The sequence below is a fragment of the Micropterus salmoides genome, unplaced genomic scaffold (assembly GCF_014851395.1).
Source record: "Micropterus salmoides isolate LMB-PRFRI ecotype aquatic unplaced genomic scaffold, ASM1485139v1 Ms_hic_scaffold_19, whole genome shotgun sequence".
In the NCBI taxonomy this organism is placed as follows: Eukaryota; Metazoa; Chordata; class Actinopteri; order Centrarchiformes; family Centrarchidae; genus Micropterus; species Micropterus salmoides.
The window spans coordinates 282,894-304,557 of NW_024041039.1; the positions used below are offsets into that span (position 1 = coordinate 282,894).

General features: G+C 50.0%; 2 protein-coding genes across 4 annotated transcripts; both read left to right on the forward strand.

Annotated features, from left to right (window-relative positions):
* LOC119910125 (TATA box-binding protein-like 2) lies at positions 1-12,008 on the forward strand (the record flags this gene model as incomplete). 3 transcript variants are annotated; one of them, XM_038728530.1, is given in 7 exon segments in its annotated part: positions 1-77; positions 756-967; positions 5,781-5,868; positions 7,539-7,630; positions 7,734-7,901; positions 9,364-9,458; positions 11,765-12,008. In XM_038728530.1, coding segments are annotated over 7 exon segments (809 nt in total), but the record flags the coding sequence as incomplete, so codon positions are not given.
* Positions 12,009-13,464: 1,456 nt separating this feature from the next.
* LOC119910122 (beclin 1-associated autophagy-related key regulator-like) lies at positions 13,465-20,615 on the forward strand. Its single transcript, XM_038728528.1, has 11 exons — positions 13,465-13,956; positions 15,017-15,079; positions 15,182-15,224; positions 16,751-16,832; positions 17,131-17,368; positions 17,478-17,707; positions 17,793-17,910; positions 18,021-18,111; positions 19,438-19,523; positions 19,664-19,838; positions 20,023-20,615. The coding sequence occupies exons 1-11, from the start codon at positions 13,682-13,684 to the stop codon at positions 20,143-20,145; spliced, it is 1,524 nt and encodes a 507-aa protein (XP_038584456.1). The 5' UTR covers positions 13,465-13,681; the 3' UTR covers positions 20,146-20,615.
* Positions 20,616-21,664: the final 1,049 nt, after the last annotated feature.

Here is a 21,664-nt window from a genome sequence, read left to right on the forward strand (position 1 = left end):
GGGGGAGGAGCTTGACCTCAGCTTCCTACCTGATGACCTCAGCACGCAGGACGAGGCGGGGCGTCACGATGACACAGGTGTGACATCACAGATGATGCTTTACAGAAAGAAACTATAGATCAATAATTTAATGTTCGCTTTACACTTTTATTCACGATAACATTTAGTGAAGTCACACTGAGCAACACTTTATATTAGAGAAATAAACGATTTACTAAAACAGGGCTGAAAACATGTTATCACTATTATTCTGACTGACTGGATCCGATCTGCTATATTAGAGGAAAAATCAACAAACACTGAACCAGAATGATGAGTTAGTCTATTGGATCTTTGAGCTGTGTCAAACCTTAAGACCATATTTCCTTCAAAACCTTTAAAATGTGAACCGAAGCTCATAGAATAAATCCGTTTAAAAAACACTGGCAGGTGGGTGTGGCTCTGTGAGGTCCCAGGAGGCGGGTTACCTCTGAGTTTTGGGGCGAGTCAGCGCTGACAAAACATTTTTTCGACTGAAATGGTCGTTCGCTGAACACCCTGTTGTGGACGCAAGCGCATTGCGTTTTCCTGCCTTGTGTTTACAAATTGTCGCCGCTGAATGGGTAAAACCTGTGACACGCCCACCAACAGAAGAAAACGTACCTCAAAGCCCGTTGCAGAACGTTGCAGAACGTTACGAGGAAACATGTTCAATCTGAAAATGTTGCAAACCGGTGCAGAACGTTTTGATTGAACTCTCCCCTGATCTGTTGCAGCAGAGAGTCAGACTGCAGCTCTGGACGTGTCTCAGGACAGGCGTCTGTCTGGACTACAACTCCCAGGGTTCAACAGCAGCTGACCCCCAGCAGGGGTCGTCCGTGTCGGGGCTGGGGACCGGAGCCTCCCCCTTCTGTGCCATGACCCCTATGACCCCCATGACCCCCATGACCCCCGTGACCGAGAGGTCAGGAATCATCCCACAGTTACAGTAAGTCACAATGTGTACCGATACTTTATCTGCAGTGCCAATACAACCTAAGAAAAAGTGTGGCCCCCCCAGTGGCCCCCCCTGGCAAGGAGCAAATGTATAAAATCGCTTGCGCTCTCTCTCGCATTCAATTCAAATTAGCTTTATTGGCATGAATGTAACAACATTGCCAAAGCATCATGTATACAACATAAGAACAATCAGCCCCATACATTTCATTAAACAAGTGTAAAGCGTCAAAGTGTGTTTGTGTTAAAAAAGAAGCAAAAAAATTCAAATAAAATGCATAAACAAATCAGTAAGTGGGTGTGTGTGTGTGTGTGTGTGTGTGTGTGTGTGTGTGTTTAAAAAATAAAAAATATAAAAAATAAATAAAACAGTAAGCATGTGTTAAAAAAATATAAATGAAACGGTAAAGTGTGTGTGTGTATATTAATAGACAAAAAAATAATTGATTAAAAAATAATGATTTAAAAAAAAAAGAAATCAGTATCAAATGTAAAAACAAAACAAGTAGTAAAATATCAAACAATCAAAATAATAATAATTTTGAAAATCTGTACAATTATTTGTTAGTCTGAGGTTCCACTGGTTGTCCTCACTTCATGGCATGAGGAGATATTTTGCAGCAATTATTTCACATTTGAGCATTTCTCCCAGTAAATAGGGAGTTTCTGTGCGTCTGATATGAATTTGAATTCGGGGTATATTGGGAAATGTTTGCAAGGTGTTTTGTCTTAGTGTTTTATATTTGGGGCATGAGGTTAGAAAGTGCAGCTCTGTCTCTACCTGTCCTCTGAGTCTCTACCTGTCCTCTGAGTCTCTACCTGTCCTCTGTCACACTGGCAGCAGAGTCTCTCCTCTTGTGGTAGCCAGCTCTGTCTGTGACGACCCTTTTCTATGGCCAGGCTGTGTTCACTCAGTCTGTATGTTGTCAACATTTCTTAGTTTGGGACATTTTATTGTACTCAGGTAATTTGCCAGTGTGAATTCTCTTTTTAGGGTCAGATAACTTTGTGATTTACTTTGTGTTTTGGTTGTTTCTTTCCAGTATTCAGTATATTTTTCTTTCTGCTTGCTGATAATTTGGTTTGGTCTGCTTGAGTTGGTGTTGCTGTCCTGAGGCTGTTGGGGACTGCAGAGAGCCTCAGGACCAGCTGGCTGAGGGGACTCTTCTCTGGTTTCAGCTCCTGGTATGTTAGGGCTTTGTGATGATATGTCTGGGTTAACTGATTGTAAGTGATTGATTGTAAAATTTAAGTGATCTTTTCTGTATTTTTAGTAGGAGAGGGTTTTGGTCGAGCTCTGCTCTGCACAGGTTATTTGGTGTCTTTCTCTGCACCTGCAGGATGTTCTTACAGAACTCAGGATGGAAAGATTCTATGATTGTTTTATCCCATTTGTCAAATTCATTACTAAGTTTTGGCCCCCAAAACAATAAAGAATTATTGGTTCTAGTACAAATTGTAAAATTTTCAGCCAGATTTCAATTGGAATATATATTTTAATGTTGGCTCTGTACAGACCCAGAGAGTCCCCTCGTAGCCCGCCGTTGACCATGTACGGACCCAGAGAGTCCCCTCGTAGCCCGCCGTTGACCATGTACGGACCCAGAGAGTCCCCTCGTAGCCCGCCGTTGACCATGTACGGACCCAGAGAGTCCCCTCGTAGCCCGCCGTTGACCATGTACGGACCCAGAGAGTCCCCTCGTAGCCCGCCGTTGACCATGTACGGACCCAGAGAGTCCCCTCGTAGCCCGCCGTTGACCATGTACGGACCCAGAGAGTCCCCTCGTAGCCCGCCGTTGACCATGTACGGACCCAGAGAGTCCCCTCGTAGCCCGCCGTTGACCATGTACGGACCCAGAGAGTCCCCTCGTAGCCCGCCGTTGACCATGTACGGACCCAGAGAGTCCCCTCGTAGCCCGCCGTTGACCATGTACGGACCCAGACAGTCCCCTCGTAGCCCGCCGTTGACCATGTACGGACCCAGACAGTCCCCTCGTAGCCCGCCGTTGACCATGTACGGACCCAGACAGTCCCCTCGTAGCCCGCCGTTGACCATGTACGGACCCAGAGAGTCCCTCGTAGCCCGCCGTTGACCATGTACGGACCCAGACAGTCCCCTCGTAGCCCGCCGTTGACCATGTACGGACCCAGAGAGTCCCCTCGTAGCCCGCCGTTGACTCTGTACGGACCCAGAGAGTCCCCTCGTAGCCCGCCGTTGACCATGTACGGACCCAGACAGTCCCCTCGTAGCCCGCCGTTGACCATGTACGGACCCAGAGAGTCCCCTCGTAGCCCGCCGTTGACCATGTACGGACCCAGAGAGTCCCCTCGTAGCCCGCCGTTGACCATGTACGGACCCAGACAGTCCCCTCGTAGCCCGCCGTTGACCATGTACGGACCCAGACAGTCCCCTCGTAGCCCGCCGTTGACCATGTACGGACCCAGACAGTCCCCTCGTAGCCCGCCGTTGACCATGTACGGACCCAGACAGTCCCCTCGTAGCCCGCCGTTGACCATGTACGGACCCAGACAGTCCCCTCGTAGCCCGCCGTTGACTCTGTACGGACCCAGACAGTCCCCTCGTAGCCCGCCGTTGACCATGTACGGACCCAGAGAGTCCCCTCGTAGCCCGCCGTTGACCATGTACGGACCCAGAGAGTCCCCTCGTAGCCCGCCGTTGACCATGTACGGACCCAGACAGTCCCCTCGTAGCCCGCCGTTGACCATGTACGGACCCAGACAGTCCCCTCGTAGCCCGCCGTTGACCATGTACGGACCCAGACAGTCCCCTCGTAGCCCGCCGTTGACCATGTACGGACCCAGACACCCCTCGTAGCCCGCCGTTGACCATGTACGGACCCAGACAGTCCCCTCGTAGCCCGCCGTTGACCATGTACGGACCCAGACAGTCCCCTCGTAGCCCGCCGTTGACCATGTACGGACCCAGAGAGTCCCCTCGTAGCCCGCCGTTGACCATGTACGGACCAGAGAGTCCCCTCGTAGCCCGCCGTTGACCATGTACGGACCCAGAGAGTCCCCTCGTAGCCCGCCGTTGACCATGTACGGACCCAGACAGTCCCCTCGTAGCCCGCCGTTGACCATGTACGGACCCAGAGAGTCCCCTCGTAGCCCGCCGTTGACCATGTACGGACCCAGACAGTCCCCTCGTAGCCCGCCGTTGACCATGTACGGACCCAGACAGTCCCCTCGTAGAGTCCCCTCGTAGCCCGCCGTTGACCATGTACGGACCCAGACAGTCCCCTCGTAGCCCGCCGTTGACCATGTACGGACCCAGACAGTCCCCTCGTAGAGTCCCCTCGTAGCCCGCCGTCGACTCTGTACGGACCCAGCGTACGGCAGAGCTGTAGAAGCTGCATACCGCTTGTATTAGTAAGCTTGTCAAAGCTCTTTCTAGCAGGACATTCAGGGAGGGGGAAGCAGGTGCTTCCAGGTAAGTGTTTGTCTCCCTGGGTGTTCATAGTTGCAGCTCTTTCCCCTGTTCGAGCGTTCAAGTCCCCACAGATTAACACATTTCCCATGGTTTTATAATGGTTAACTTCCTCCTCAAGAATAGAGAAAGTATCTGGGTTGTAGTAGGGGGTTCTGATGGAGGTATGTAGATGGCACACATGTAGACGTGTTGCTCTGTTTGTTCATTTTCAACCATATATTAGCTTCTTCTTCTTTAATAACTGATGGACTGGCTCAGTTCTGATTTACACCATATAATCAGGCCTCCTGAATCTCTGCCTTGGGTTATTGTGGGATTTTTTGTTGATGGTATAATAATGTCAGTGTAGCCGTGAGGACGACCAGTGGAAACATCTTCTCTGCACCATGTCTCCTGTAAAACTATGATGTCAGAGTCTTTTAACTCTCTATTAAAATCTGGATTTATGCTCTTTAAACCAAAAGCTGATGATCTCAGACCTCGAATGTTCCAACATGTTATTGTGAACGATTTCATCTCCAAGTGTAATCTGTTCAAAAATTAGACCTTAAACACCTTAAAAAACAAATAATAGTAAACTAGATATTAAACAATACTAGTAACAAACGAAAAGGGGAACAAAAAGTGTAAAAAGAGAAATAATGTTGTAGGTAAATGAATAAAATATTAAACTTTGAGTGACATTTTTAGAGTGTTTCATGTGTGAAATACTGTTAAGAATTGTCCTTATATTGCTATTGGTTTAAAATGATATCCAACATGCCAAACTATGAATTATTGTGATGTCTCTAAGAGTCTCTGCTCTTCCACCATGTAGCCATGAGGCGAGAGCAGAGCAGGTTCTGCATGTGTGATATGTCTTTGAGTTCACCAGAGGGGGGCGGGGCTGTGGCTCTTCTCACCGCTGCAGCGTAGTCCAGTCCAATAGGCTGCTGATCCTGTAGTCTTGGTTCTGCCGTTGGGATGAGGGGGGGTACAGGACCTCCAGGCTGGGGGGCTCTCTGGCTGGGAATCAGGGGCCAGTGTTGTGTTGGCTGTGGGTTTGTGTGTCTCTCTCACACTCGCTCTCTCATGTTAAGTGTTTAGTGGAGCCAGGCTGTTTGTTGACATGTTAAAAAACACAGTGGTAAGAGAGTTTTGTAGTTTTACAGTTATCTATCTTTTGAAATGGTTGGTGCCATTTTTACATAAAAATATGACACTGGTCAAATCGGTGGTTAAAGTGGGATATTTCAAGAACAACTGTTGTTGAATGTAACGAGAATAACACCAAACTTCTATACAGACACTGATGCCGAGGTGCTTTATCTGTAGTATTGACACGCACACTGTTTGTATGTGTGGGTGCGTGCAGGAACATCGTCTCCACGGTGAACCTTGGCTGTCCGCTGGATCTGAAGTTTATTGCCCTCCAGGCAAGAAACGCAGAGTACAACCCGAAGGTACGTCGCCTCTCCGTCAGGTGATTACTGAGTGTTGCTGACCACAGATTCACCTGTGAGATAAAAACCATGCAGGAATGTCCAGATTATCTGCCAGGATGTAAACCTGAGGCACATCTGCCTCCACTCCGTGACGAGCTGGTCAGCACGGGGGTGCGTTTACCACAGGAAGTCATTCAGAGTGTCAGTATACTGCATTTCTACTGTACATTTCAGCCAATACTACTTCTTCTTGCATTTAACACATTTATACATCGTAGAAAAATATTTTTATTTTACATACATACATGGTGTGAAAAAGTGTTTGTCCCGTACTGATGTCTCTTGCATGTTTGGGATTTGTTGAGTTGTGTTAATAGTTGCGATCAGGACATTGTGAAATCCTGGAGCGACTGTAAGGCTACAACCACTCTACTACACTGGTTTTTAAACAGAAACAATCTCCGTCCTCACCAGCGTTTTAGCTGCATATCAGAACTGATCTGTCTGTATTTAAACGGCTGAAAACGCACATCATGTGACCGTTCACGTTTGATCAAGATTCGTCTAAAGAAGAAAGTTCTACTAGAGACGAACGAGGAACAGCGATGGTGAAGAACCACAGCAGAGATTTCTCTGCATGGACCACAGGAGGACAAAGAGACCGTGGCGGCGGGAAACGTAGAAGGTCTGCGGTTTAAAATCAAAGTAGGAGGGTAGATGGACCCCAACGTAGGCTCGCCACCCGTCCCTTAAAATGCAGAATCATCCCGTATTTGAGAACTAAATAGTATATAATAGTTTTCTGTCTTTAATGCAGCATCCCATGCAAACTATCCCACGCATTCTGTAAACTCCTCTTCTACCCCTGATTGGGTAAAACTCGCTGCCATTGATGGTTTGATTAACACTGTCAGGTTCGGGGCCAATCGGAGTCAGGTAAGGTCTCTTGGCAGGAAGTCGAGTTGAAATAACGGCGGCAGCAGCTCCAAAGTCAACAAAACAGGCTTATGCCTTTCTTTTCTTAATGTTTAATTCTTGATCAGTTAGAGTCTGGAGGGTAAATATATGTTCAGACAGTCTGACCGCTAGTCTGCTGAGTTCATCTGTTCACACTGACTTCAACAGCAGATGGCTCATTATGACGTCGGCTGGTATCAATCTTAATACTTCAACATGTTTTAAGTTATGATAAACAACCATAAGGCCTGCCGTTGCTGGGCCCCCGAGGGGTGGGGCCCCCGCTCAGGCAGGCGTCCCTTATTTTCCTGTATTGAAGGTGGCGACCCTACCTGTACGTGACCAGTTTCCCCGCATAGTCTTTCTGATTCTGTGACTTCAGCAAACGCTGTACAAATAAGAAAGCTGCACTTCAGCAAACGCTTTCCGTGACGTCGTGGCGAGCAGCACTTTGTTTTAGTTTGTCTGTAGCTCGCATCTTCCCGACCGTCCACACTGTCCCGTTTTCACTACAGGGTTCCAAATCAAATGATTTGAAACAGTGAACCACTTTCGAAACAGCACTGCTAAACCGCTAACGCGCTCACAGACTTTGAGTTAACTCAGCGGATTCTGTCAAGGTTTATATTATATACATGAGGCTTAGCGTTAGCTTAGCATTAGCTCTAGTCCGCACAGATGGAACGTCTCAGAAGCTACTGGTGGGGTTCAGTTCTTGTGTTGTGTTTCAGCGTTTTGCGGCGGTCATCATGAGGATCCGCGAGCCGAGAACCACCGCGCTGATCTTCAGCTCGGGGAAGATGGTCTGCACAGGAGCCAAGAGGTCAGTCTACCTGTCTCACCTGTCTGTCTCAGGTTACAGGTACGATCAGGACTTACAGGACAGTTTATTAACCAGCTTCTCTCACGTGTCTGAGCACGTGCAGCGAGGAGCAGTCGCGACTGGCGGCCAGGAAGTACGCTCGGGTGGTGCAGAAACTGGGTTTCCCCGCCCGCTTCCTGGACTTTAAGATCCAGAACATGGTGGCCAGCTGCGACGTGTGCTTCCCCATCAGACTGGAAGGTCTGGTCCTGACACACCAACAGTTCAGCAGGTAGAAACACTGACGATCGGTGAGGGCATGAGGTTAGCTTAGCTTAGCACAAAGACTAAGGCCTAAAAATGCACCTTCCAACAACTGCAAAGCTGTGCTCAGCGGATTCACTGAGGGGTGCAGAACCTCTGAGTGCTTCATGTTCTGTTCAGCCGGTGACGCTGACCAATAGAAAGCCTTGTAGCAAACCCCCGACGTCCTGCCAGAGCCGACCTTTGAGTCCAACGTGGAGGAAGCTACTGTTGTTCGCTGCGTCACCATTTAATCTGATTTAAGCTCCAGTCAGAGTCGCTGTTTTACATGCGTTTTCCCCACCAGATTTTAGGTTAACTCACTTGATGCTAATTTGGAGTTAAATGAGAGCTGTCGGGGGGGAAAAACCTGCGTTTGCACACAATTGACCCTTCGCTAAGCCACGCCCGAATACGCAGCTGGCCAATCGCAGCGCAGTATAGGACTCTTTCATGGCTCCATTGACTCTAATGCAGAAAGAGTCGTTTTCTAGCTTCCTTCTGGCTGTATTTTCTAAGATCTGGTCAAACGCTGTTCCTGCAGCGTCTTGTAATAGAAAGGAGAAGGACGATTTATTCTCTCTCCAAAACCTGAAACAAATCCAGAAAAATGTCAGCCGTGGATCATTCCTAATGTGATGTTAGTTAGCTAACGCTGGCTAACTTCCTGCTTAATGTAACGTAATAAAGTCCTGCTGTTCTGCTTTTTAATGACTGTAATAATGAACAGGCCGACCAGCTGTACAGGAACACTGCTGATCCTTAATGTCGTTGTCCTCTTTCTCAATCGTCAGATAATAAAGTGGTTCACTTTAGCTTCTGTCTTTATTTTTTCACGTCAGGCTGACAGCCTGAATAAAACCTTCAAATGTACAATGTCAAACTGTCTGCTTCTTTCTGAGATCGCTTTGTCCAACAGCATTTCTCCAGCGAGTGCAGTAATAGGAGGCGCCGTGATAAAAGTCCGACAGTTTGTTGGCAACTTTAACTAAGGGGGGCGTGGCTAAGCAAAGGGTCAGTTAGGAGCTGGAAGACTTCACAAAGTCAGATGTGCAGTAATGATCCTAACCTTGAGCATTTCTTTTAATTTAGCCGGGCTAGCAGTTCTCCCCTGTTACCAGTCTTTGTGCTAAGCTAGGCTAATCACGGTCCAGGAATCCCCAAAATGCCAGCGTTCCTTTCAGTCATGACATTTTATTTTTTTCCTTCATCCGCGTCACATGCTAACAATGGCATCTCAAATGTTCCCATTAGCTTAGCGTTAGCTTCTTGTTTTGTTAGCGTAGCATTTGAATTGAGTTTCTTTTTCACCTGAAACTAGTGAACAAGACAGAGTTTAACATAAAAGTTCAGTCGCTGGGAAGCCTTCAGATGAACATCTTTTAAATCTTTTTAAAGGATTGTAAAACATTTAAACGTTGATAAAAGGTTTTCTGTGTTTTCGTGTCCAGTTATGAGCCGGAGCTGTTTCCTGGCCTCATCTACCGCATGGTGAAGCCTCGCATCGTCCTGCTCATCTTCGTGTCGGGGAAAGTGGTTCTGACCGGTAATGAAACTCAAATGTCCCACCGTGCTTAAACAGTGAAGTAGCAGCAGACACTAGTGAACAGCTGCACGTTGGAAGAGCATCGTTCGATCAGTTGTGACTCTGTCGGGAGAGCCGGGACGACCGAAACACTTTTCTGATGAACGTCCCTTTAAAAGCAGCTGTGACGTGTGTTTGATCAACACCCGGTGCTGCTGATTCTTCAGTCCCGACCGCTTTTATTTAAAAAGTCAAACAAAACATGACGAACATATTGTGCCCGTTATCTTATTAAAAACCTGTTCATTTTTAGAACACGGGGCCTAACGTTCAGTGCACTTCTGGATTTTTACGTAGATCAGCCTGAAGCCGGGTGTTGCGAGTCGCCAACAGTCGGGCTGTGATGGATACTAACGGAACATTTGTCCTCGATTACGATGTTGTTTTGACCTCCATCGTTCACCGAAGAGGTTCTGATTTTCAGTTTCAATTACTTTTCAATAAATCGTGTTGGACAGATGCAAAATATCTGGAGCCGTCGGCCGACTTGACATCCACATCTGACTAAGAGCAGGCAGCTACTTTTTCACCACTAGACTGCGCTGCGGGAGAAGCAGATAAAGAAAACAAGACAAGCGATCAAACGCCACAGCGAAGAGGAGAGCTGCTCACTGCATGCTGGGTAGTGTCTGAGGAACGTTCATAAAGTCACAGCGCGGTCTCTTGGCCCCGCGGGGCCGCTCTGCGCTCCTCAGGTGATCAGATACGGCGCGGCTCTATGGACAGTAACCATGGCAGCGGCTTGTGCGCGCTACACAGCTGCAGCCTGTTTAACTTGAGTTAAATTACAGGCTGCGTAACTTCAGCTGAGAGGCTGAATTCCCTCCTGCTGATTCTGGAAACTCCCAAACAGCGAGGATCAGTTCGGCGGCGGGCGTGTGCATGAGGCGAGCGCTTCCCCTCCCTCTGACTGCTGAACACAGACTGTAATTAGAAATATTTTCTAGCTGCTGTGTGAAGGGAAAAATCTGTTTAAAGCAAACCACACGTTACTGCACTTTAGTGCATACAGCAGTACACTTTAGGAAGCACTACTTTAGGATAGGCCTCCAGCTAACTGTAGCTCAGACGTTTCCTGCTGTCTGCGTCTGCTGATCCGTCCTTTCACCCAGATTCTTTGTCTTTAGAATAACAAACAGCTGTTTCCTGTGCAGGATCGCTCATTTCACCTGTGTTTTCTTGACCAAACGTGGTTTGGAGACCAGCGTCAGGTGACTCAGCCGCTGTCAGCTCGTGGAGCGTGTGACCTCCTGTCACCGGTCAGTCACGCTGTGTGAACGCCATGACGTTAGGAGCTTCCTGTGTGAAGAAATGGAGAAATGCGCTGGTATAAGGACACAATTAGAAATCTCAGCTCATCTTTTGAAACAGACGGCCGCTGTAGCAGAGCAGGTGCTGCAGTAACGCCTTCTTTATAACAACACGGTGGCAACGATCTGCATCTGTTCAGTCCTCTCAGAGTCACGTACAGCGAGACGCAGCGACGGGAGAGCACAGCTAACCAGATATATCAGAACGTGAACTTTGGCTCGGACCTCTGTGCGGACTTTCAGGTGTGGAAGGACCCTGCGTCATCCTTGACTTCCTGCTTCCAATCATATTAAGTGATTTACAGTTAAAAATAACTGAATCATCAAAGACGAGGTCGAGCGATCACTTCCCGTCTCACAGACGTCCGAGTCCACCTGATTGTTCTGGCGATTATATGCTACCTTTATGTTCCCTTTTCCACTCTCGCAGGATTAGTCTTCTGTTTTTTTGATTGATCATTTCAGGGGCAGCGTCTTCAGAATCATTTTACATTGCACCGCTGCTCGCTGCATGTGCACTGTAAGGAGGGGGGAGCTTATTTCAGATATCAGCGTATAATGATTTGTTGTTGATATTGCTGGCGATCAGCCGCTGTCTCGACGGCGTGCCCAGGTTGCGCAGACGTATGGCCGTGGAACGGACCGCGCTTGTGGGTCACGCGCATGCGCAGAACCGCTAAGTAGCACATCTCGATAGAGCGCGTGAATGGACAGAACACCGGCTCTGAGAAAGTTGTTTCATTGGTTGCGGCTCTCCCCGACATCATTACGAGTTGCCGTGATCAACATTGAACATCGGTGCTCTCTGCGGTAACGAGTTAACTGCGAGACAAAGATCTTATGATGAAAATGAAACAGACGTGTTGTTGTAAGATGGCCAGATCAGCTGCTGTCATCTCCTCACACCCTTTTAGAAATGACTTGTTTTCATTTTGTAGTCGTGTGTTTAAATTCCAGGAGCTAAAGAACGAGCTGAGATCTACGACGCGTTTGAGAACATTTATCCGATCCTGAGAGGCTTCAGGAAACAGTGAGGCCCCGCCCCCTCTGACGCCACTTCCTGTTCATTTGTAAATGCATATTTACTCTCTGGATATCAGTTTGTTTGTGTTGTGGATGGTGAAGGAGTCGCTTTCTGTTTGAGTCTCTGTTGAATGTTTCGCCATCCTGAAAGAAAATAAATAACAGTTTTCCAAAAAGATTTTCTGTTTTATTTCGACTCTGATCAGAAACTCCCTTTACGATCGATGAGCTCTGTTCATCCAGTCTGGTTCCCCGCTTGGTGTGGATCTTTTGAACAGGTGCAAGAACAGCAGTCCGTACAGTTATTTTTATTAGGGGCCGAGACATCTAGCATAGATAAAGTGAAAACAGCAGTCCAGCGTTTGCACCACAGTGTTTTAGCGGCTGCTAATTTATTTATTTTTTAACACCCGTCCCTAGAAGGGCTTTTAAAGAAACATTAATACGATGCATTACAGTAGAACTCGAGATGAAAGGAGGTAAAATGAGTAAATCAAAATGAATGATGAGAAACATGCAATGCTAACTACAGTAGACTGGATGTTAGTGAACCAACCAGGCCTCTTTTGAAGTGTTTAGGTAGCACGTTTCACAGAAAACTTTAGTCGCCACTTGAAGCGGCTCTGGTGGATCATCTGCTGCTTTGTGGGGTCAGCAGATCTTTAATCCCTGTGAGCCGAGCCCGAGTGAGACGGGGTCAGACATGTGATATGTAATGAACGAAAGAGACGCGACTGCTCGGTGAGAGCTACGCTGAGCAGGACGCAGCGAGGATGTCTGATGGAATCTGCTCACACTTCATACCTGATCCGCCTCTTTCGTGTGAACGCGCTCACGGCGGGATGGGAAACCCTGGGTTGACCAACAGAGTTGATGACCGGCTTGGTGAGACAGTTTATCCTGAGTGGAGAAAGATTCGGGCTTGGTGGTTCGGGCCCCCGGCGGGCTTGGTGGTTCGGGCCCCCGGCGGGCTTGGTGGTTCGGGCCCCCGGCGGGCTTGGTGGTTCGGGCCCCCGGCGGGCTTGGAGGTTCGGGCCCCCGGCGGGCTTGGTGGTTCGGGCTTGGTGGTTCGGGCTTGGTGGTTCGGGCCCCCGGCGGGCTTGGAGGTTCGGGCTTGGAGGTTCGGGCCCCCGGCGGGCTTGGTGGTTCGGGCTTGGTGGTTCGGGCCCCCGGCGGGCTTGGAGGTTCGGGCTTGGAGGTTCGGGCCCCCGGCGGGCTTGGAGGTTCGGGCTTGGAGGTTCGGGCTTGGAGGTTCGGGCCCCCGGCGGGCTTGGAGGTTCGGGCCCCCGGCGGGCTTGGTGGTTCGGGCCCTGGGAGTCTGTGTGCTTGTTGCTTGCGTTGGATGAACTGGGGAGAGTTCAATCTCCAAACGTTCAGACCGGTTTGCAACATTTTCGGGTTGAACGACATGTTTCTGAATGTTTCCACAAGGGGCCCTGAGGAATGTGTTCTTCTGTTTGGTGGGCGTGTCTCCGGTGTTACCCAATCAGCTGCCACGAGTCTGTAAACACAACGCTGTTAGGAAGGCAGGGAAATGCAGTGTTTTGTCTGCGCTGAACTCTGCAGCCTGTTGGAACGTGAACGAAGCTCCGCCCGCCGCGTTACGTCATTATATAAACAAACCGTGGCTACGCCGTCACGTGTTCAGAGGAAACCGGAAGTGGCGGACTCATCTTCTTGCTCTCCAAAACAAAAACACCTCTGAGCCTGTTGTCGTTTTACAGCCGTGACAGGAGCATCACGGGAGAATAAGGAGCCAGAGGGGAAACATGAAGTAGCGGAGTTAGCTTCACAGTTAGCATTAGCGTCAGATTAGCTGGTTAGCTTCGTTAGCTCCTAGCTCCCCGCTCCATGGCGTCCTCCTCCTCAGCGGGACTCCCACCGCGGGGACCGGACCGCGCTGCTGCTTCGGCCTCCGGGGGGAGGCCGCCAGTCCGGCCCCACCACCCCCACCCGGCTCACTCCGCCCCGGGCTGTGTGATGGCGGAGTCGGTGGACGACGCGGAGGGTCTGTACGTGGCGGTGGAGCGGTGCCCGCTGTGCAGCACCTCCCGCCGCAGGCTCACCTGCGCCCGCTGCGTCCAGGCCGGAGACTTCGTGTACTTCGACGGGAGGAACGCTGAAAGGTAAAGTCCAGAGCTTCGAGATGCCGAACTCCATTAACAGACCTCCAAACGCATGAGGATAAATAAACTGTGGGGATAAAAACACGAACTCTCGGGACAGTTCGGCTGTGATTTCAGTAGAACACGTTAATTCAGACACGTCTTAAACGCCCTATCTGTTCACATCTTCTGCAATATGAACCTGTTTTTCTTCTTCACGTTAAGAAGGGGGAAAGTTAAAGGAAACTCGGGTCCAGATCAAAAACCACTACACCTAGACCTGTCAAATCTGGACTAGATCATTCTAGAGAGGCTAAAGATTCTTTAAGACACCGTTTCAGGTTTGTGAAACATTTATTCTATTGGTGAAAATGCAAAAAAGGGCTTTGGGTGGTCTACATGTAAAACTGATAGATCTCCCTTTTTTCATTTTCACAAATAGAATAAATGTTTCACAAACCTGAAACGGTGTCTTAAAGAAACTTCAGCCTCTCAAAGCCTCTCTGGGTCTAGTCCAGATTTGACAGCTGCACGTATAGTGGTTTTTGATCTGGACCTGGTCTAATGTGGTCTACATGTGAAAAATCCAAAAATATAAATGGCCCTTTTTTGCATTTTCACAAACACAATAAATGTTTCACAAATCTGAAACCTTCAGCCTGTCTGGGTCTAGTCCAGATCTGAGAGCAGTGGTTTTGATCTGGACCCGTTAACTGCTGAATCAGGCGCTACCTTCTCTCCGCACATCGAGCTGCAAGTTATGTTTTAATGTCAGCGCAGCCATGACCTCGCCGAGGCTAGTTAGCATTAGCAGAAGCTGTTTGGGATGTGTAACGTGGTGTTCGCTTGCTGTTAGCTGCCCTGCTACGGTTACACAACATGTGAAAACCCAAAATAACTTTGACCTCATAGTTTTCATATCAGAGGGAAGTTTCCCAAACTGGGTTGTGGGGACCACCAGGGGTCTCTGAGGTGCGTCCAGGGGCCCTCAACAACAGAACAAGGACCTTTTAAAGCACCTTCTCACCTGCTCTGTAAAGGTTTATTCCGGTTTAGTTACGGTTTAGTTTGTGTTCTTCAGATACGTAGAAAAGTTGGAGCGGCTGAAGACGCTGAAGGAAGAAAAGGAGCAGCTGCAGCAGAGGTAAGACTTTATAATCTGATGAAGACGGGATTAAAGCATGTGTTAATGTGAGCCACGCAGCGCTGCAGCCGTTCATATCACCATCAAACCCTCTCTCCTCAGAGTCACGCAGGCCATGGACAGGAAGCTGCAGGCCGACGAGGTGGTGAGTAAAAGCCTGCGACCTTTGACCTCTGTGGAAGCAAAGAAAGGCTAAATAATAGTTTACATTTTATAAGCAACTGAATACCTGAATGTGAGATTTAAACACTGATATTTTACTTCACTGGTTTGACTTCTACTCTTTGTAATTTCCAGAAGGTCACTGTTAAGTTTTGCCGTTATTTGTTTTCTTCAGGTTCATAAATTCAGAAAGAAATCTCAGCAGGTCTCCAGTCGCTCACCTGAACTTTTGTCTTTTAATCGTGTGACTGACTGACAGGTAACGGCAGACCGGCCTCAGGTTTTCATCTGAGTCCTGGTGTCTGAGGTAACTTTGGAGCGAGCACGCTGCAGTCTGCAGTGGGGCTGAACGATTTTCGCAAAATAATTTAAAATTTTTTTAAAAGAATTTTTAAGCTCTCTACCTGACACATGATGATGCAGGAATTATTATTCAGAGAAGAAATATCAAATTTTAATAATATGAGCACGATAATTTGAGTCATGGCATTAAATAATGATAGAATATCAGGTCAGACCACAAGAAAAACCAAGTTCACTGCAAAAACCCTCAGTTCAACCAGCAATTAATGCGTCCTGATCTCAGGTCAGATCTCCAGGAGTCCATCTTTCTGTGTCCCAGTGAGCAAACAAAAAATACTCAGTCTGAGGTTCAGTTCAAAAGTTGGCCAACGAAAATAAAACCAAGAGACGCCTCTCGTGTTTAATATACAAGCTTGGTAAAAGTTTCTGCAGTGTCAGCGTCTGTCAAGCTGAAGGCCGCCGTACAACAACAGGTCAAGGTGCAGCGTAACGGGCGAAGTTGATGCTTCGTCTGCAGACCGCTTGACTCTTGGGCGTCGAAAATCTCGTTTTATCACATCACGATAATATCGAAAACGCAATTAACCGTTCAGCCCTAGTCTGCGGCGGAGAAACAGCTGCAGCGTGATCCTCGCTTCACAGGACGTCCACTAAAGAGCCGGCTTTGCCGCTGACAGACTGTAGTTAGATCCTTTTTGTTTAACCAGAAACAAACGAACCTCCATCAGTTAGTTAGTTAGTGTTCAAAGTCCCACAGTATCACGACGATGGGCTGGTTTTGTCAGCGGGGTCTGGTGGCTTTGAACACAGCGACACTGCGGCTGTCTCTGGTTAAACACAACCATTTCTCAACATGTGCAGCTAAAGGACGGACCGATTTCAAACCTCTCACATTCAGCCGGCTTTCAAAGTAAAATATTCTGTTTGGTGCTGTTTGGTTTCAGTTGGCTGGTGATTGTTAATATGATGAACATACTCGTGGCCTTTCTTTGCTTATGTCCACCTGTACACTCGCTCTGGCTGATCTATAACTGCTCAGACATGGAAGAGATTTCAGTTTTTGTCCAACGTGCTGCCTTTAATTAAAAGATTCAGCCTTTTTTATTGTGATGAAAGATTTTAGTTAAAAGCTGGTGGTGTATAAATGTTTTTAAAAAGATGTCCTGTCTCATGGTGCTTTGATCTCAAACTGCTGTTTCCTCTCAGAAGTGGAAGATCATGTCGTGTAAGATGAAGATCGAGCAGCTGAAGGAGGCGGTCGCCGGGAGCAACGAGGAGGTGACGAGCGGTGAGTGTCGTTCAGTCGCGCTCTGAATGAAAGATGAGCAGTTTAACATCTTCTCGCTGTGTTGTAGCCGACAGCGTGTCAATAAAGTTCTTCATGCATGTTAAGCCTCCAGTAATCGACACAGCTCGGGTACTTCGCCCTGATCTGTTTCTGCCTCCCTAAACGACACAAACGAACTTTGTCGCTCTTTGCACTCCGTCACCGGACTTCTTCTGCGACTTGAGGCGGAGGGGGGGATGGAGGGGGGGTCGTCCCATTTGAGTTTGCAGACTTGTTCCTTCTCCTCCTCCTGCTGCAGATAAGGACGTCCTCCTGCGCTCTCAGGAGGAGGGGCAGCGGCTGCAGCGCCGGGCCGGACGCCACCAGGAGAAACGGGACAAGATCGAGCGTCACAACCGGCGGCTGGGCGAGCTGCTGGAGAGACGCAGCCGCGAGCTGCAGAGCAGACTGGGCCAGCTGGCGGCTCTGAGGCGAGACCACATCCTGGAGCTGACCACCCACATCTTCCCCACGCAGGAGGAGAAGCAGGGCAGCAGGTGAGGGCGGACGAGGTCGCCGGAGCGCCGTCTTTTCTGCGCGGAGATAAATAAACCAGTTTGGTGAGGAGGATTTAACCTGTCCTCTGCCCCTGCGTTTGTCGCTCAGAGACCCCGCAGACGTGGTGGCGGAGTGCGACCCCGCGCTGACCTCCAGCACGGTGAGCGAGCTGGCCGAGGCTCGGAGGACCACCTACCTGTCGGGACGTTGGATCTGGGACGACCAGAACGGAGAGACCAGCATCAGCATCACCGGACCGCCCGTCACGCTGCCCAGCAACGGGGACTGCTCCGCCTACTACAGCTGGGTGGAGGAGAAGAGCACCAATCAGGGCCCAGGTGAGCAGCGGGGGGGGTTTTGGTCGTTTCCTCCATGAATCGATTGACTGCTTCACGTTATTAACGACTTCCTGTGTGTCTGCAGAGTTGGACCACATCAACCCGGCCCACACCATCAGCGCCGCGCTCTGCTACGCCACGCAGCTCGCCACCATCCTGTCTCACATCCTGGACGTCAACCTGCCCAAGAGGCTCTGCAACAGGTGGGACAGGAATCTCCCGCTGCCTACACTGGCAGGACAGCGTCGGGAAGACGGAGCGTCCGCTTCTTTTAATGTGTCGGAGTTTAACAGCCCTGTTTGTTCCCCTGTAGCGAGTTCTGCGGAGAGAACCTGAGCCGGTACCGCTTCACCAGAGCTCTGAGCAAACTCAACACCAACATCCTGCATCTCTGCTTCTCACAGGTCAGACAAACACCCGCACACAGGAACGAGACTCGGTGCTCAGCTGGGTTTTAGTTGAGGCCAGTAAAACTGAAGGACTGAAGAGTTTGTTGGGACAGTTACAGGTTCAGACGTCTGTCTGCAGGAACCTGAAAGTATCTTAAAGGCACTGAACACATTTAAGCTCTCGTCTGTTATTCCTGTTTTGCTGATGTTCCTCCCACTGGGGGGCGTGGCACTGTTTGAAAAGGTCATGTCAGTCAAGCAATGACGGTATAAAAGATGTAGCTGCAGGGACGTCCCCTGTTGGTTTGTGGACTCCCGTTTTAAAGCCTCCAGTTTGGCATTTTGGAGCTAGCTAGTTTGGTTAGCTGGGATGCTAATTTTAGCTAGCAAACAGGCTTAAAACTAAATGTACTTCCTCCCCCTGCTGGCTGCTGGAGAGGACGCAGGTTTAAGTCGCCCCCTGCTGGCTGTTAGAGAGGACGCAGGTTTAAGTCGCCCCCTGCTGGCTGCTAGAGAGGACGCAGGTTTAAGTCGCCCCCTGCTGGCTGTTAGAGAGGACGCAGGTTTAAGTCGCCCCCTGCTGGCTGTTAGAGAGGACGCAGGTTTAAGTCGCCCCCTGCTGGCTGTTAGAGAGGACGCAGGTTTAAGTCGCCCCCTGCTGGCTGCTGGAGAGGACGCAGGTTTAAGTCGCCCCCCTGCTGGCTGCTAGAGAGGACGCAGGTTTAAGTCGCCCCCTGCTGGCTGCTAGAGAGGACGCAGGTTTAAGTCGCCCCCTGCTGGCTGCTAGAGAGGACGCAGGTTTAAGTCGCCCCCTGCTGGCCGCTGGAGAGGACGCAGGTTTAAGTCGCCCCCTGCTGGCTGTTAGAGAGGACGCAGGTTTAAGTCGCCCCCTGCTGGCCGCTAGAGAGGACGCAGGTTTAAGTCGCCCCCTGCTGGCCGCTGGAGAGGACGCAGGTTTAAGTCGCCCCCTGCTGGCTGTTAGAGAGGACGCAGGTTTAAGTCGCCCCCTGCTGGCTGTTAGAGAGGACGCAGGTTTAAGTCGCCCCCTGCTGGCCGCTAGAGAGGACGCAGGTTTAAGTCGCCCCCTGCTGGCCGCTGGAGAGGACGCAGGTTTAAGTCGCCCCCTGCTGGCTGTTAGAGAGGACGCAGGTTTAAGTCGCCCCCTGCTGGCTGCTAGAGAGGACGCAGGTTTAAGGTTTCAGGCTCTTCAGACCTGGAGGTTCAGTCCTGATGAAGCTGATTATGTTTAATATACAACTTTAAATGATTTATTATTTAATTAGAAATAAGAGTTTGTGTGTGTGTGTGTGTGTGTGTGTGTGTGTGTGTGTGTGCGTGCAGCACGTCGACAGTGAGAAGCTCCACCCTCATCACACTCTGAGGAACATCATGTTTCTGGTTTCCCCCGACAACAACAACCTGGGCAGGTGAGATACTCCGGTCTGTCTGGAGCCAATCAGAGAGCTGTGAGGATGTTTGATTTCAACAAAAGTTCAGACATTTAACTGACGGTATTTTCTGACGTGTCCCTGTTGTCTCCGGTCTGGTTCTGTTGGGTTCGGTCCAGGACGGGTCCGTTTGAGGTGAGCGCCGACCTGGAGGAGTCAATGGAGTTTGTGGAGCCGGAGGCCGCGGGGCCGGCGGAGGAGAGCGGGGACGAGGCGGTGACGGACGAGGAGACGGACCTGGGGACGGACTGGGAGACGGTGCCTAGCCCACGATTCTGTGACATCCCATCACAGGTAAGAACACCTGGATCCGGACAGGTCTGCAGAGTCAGACCAGGTTTAGGAAGACGGTTCGGATACTGAGAGAGACGCAGAGGCTTGAACAAAGAGAACCAGGTCCTCATCAGGCTTCACAGAGAACATTTGGATCAGAAGCTTCAGATTAACACTTCTTCTTCTTCTTCTTCTCTTCCTCCAGCCCATGGATCTTTCCCAGAGTGCTTTGCAGGTTTCCCAGCCCTCCGCCAACACTGGAGGGATGATCTCGTCTGCCGCCGCCTCGGTCACCTCCTGGTTCAGAGCTTACACCGGCCAGCGCTGATCAGGACCGGACCGGTTCAGACCTGGACCCCTGCAGGACTGGGACTTTTGGTTTGGAGAAGGACCGGTCTGAGAGGTCAGAGGTCAGCAGCTCTGACCAGCCAATCAGACGACTGTACATTTTAAAATTTTCAGACAGGTGACTTGAACCTGTCTCACCTGCTGGAGACACAAACTGTCCACGGGCGCTGAGATCAGCGGGTCAGACCGCCAGAGCGGACTGAGACCCGCGGCCGGTCTCTCGTCCTCCAGTCGCTCAGATCAAAAACTCTGATCAGGATCATAGATCAGAATCAGGACCTTCAATATCTGGATCAGGTTCTTGTCGTTATGAGGTCAGACTCCACCCGTCTGTCTCTCTCTGTCTCTGTCTGTCTCTCCCTCCTCCGTCTGTCTCTCCCTCCTCTGTCTGTCTCTCTCTCTCTCTCTGTCTGTCTCTCCCTCCTCCACCCGTCTCTCTCTTTCTGTCTGTCTCTCTCTCTTTCTGTCTGTCTCTCTCTCTCTCTGTCTGTCTCTGTCTGTCTCTCCCTCCTCCGTCTGTCTGTCTGTCTCTCCCTCCTCCTCCTGTCTGTCTGTCTCTCCCTCCTCCTCCTGTCTGTCTGTCTCTCCCTCCTCCCGTCTGTCTGTCTCTCCCTCCTCCCTCCTCTGTCTGTCTGTCTGTCTCTCCCTCCTCCACCCATCTCTCTCCACCTGTCTGTCTCTCCCTCCTCTGTCTGTCTCTCCCTCCTCTGTCTGTCTGTCTGTCTCTCCCTCCTCCGTCTGTCTCTCTCTCCACCTGTCTGTCTGTCTCTCCCTCCTCCACCCATCTCTCTCCACCTGTCTGTCTGTCTCTCCCTCCTCCTGTCTGTCTGTCTCTCCCTCCTCCACCCATCTCTCTCCTCCTGTCTGTCTGTCTCTCCCTCCTCCTGTCTGTCTCTCCCTCCTCCACCCATCTCTCTCCACCTGTCTGTCTCTCCCTCCTCCACCCATCTCTCTCCACCTGTCTGTCTCTCCCTCCTCCACCCATCTCTCTCCACCTGTCTGTCTCTCCCTCCTCTGTCTGTCTGTCTGTCTCTCCCTCCTCCACCCATCTCTCTCCACCTGTCTGTCTCTCCCTCCTCTGTCTGTCTGTCTGTCTCTCCCTCCTCCCTCCTCTGTCTGTCTGTCTCTCCCTCCTCCTGTCTGTCTGTCTGTCTCTCCCTCCTCCTGTCTGTCTCTCCCTCCTCCTGTCTGTCTCTCCCTGTCTGTCTCTCAGCACAAAGGGAACGTTTCTTTAGTTTTAAAGTGTTTTTATCGGCCTGTTTGGCGACAGCAGCGTCTCCATCAGACCTGAAACCGGAACGCCGTCGTGAGTTTACAGCAGCGTTGGCGAACTAACAGCGGTTGCCATGGTGTTAACGAGGCAGAATGACCCCGTTCGCACTGGACAACAAATCAGAACCCGGACTGGCTCAGCGTAATCATGAGGACGAGCGAGGGGCTGATGAATCATGTGACCTGTGAGCAGGTGAGCGTCTGCTGACGGCGTGAAGACGAGGACT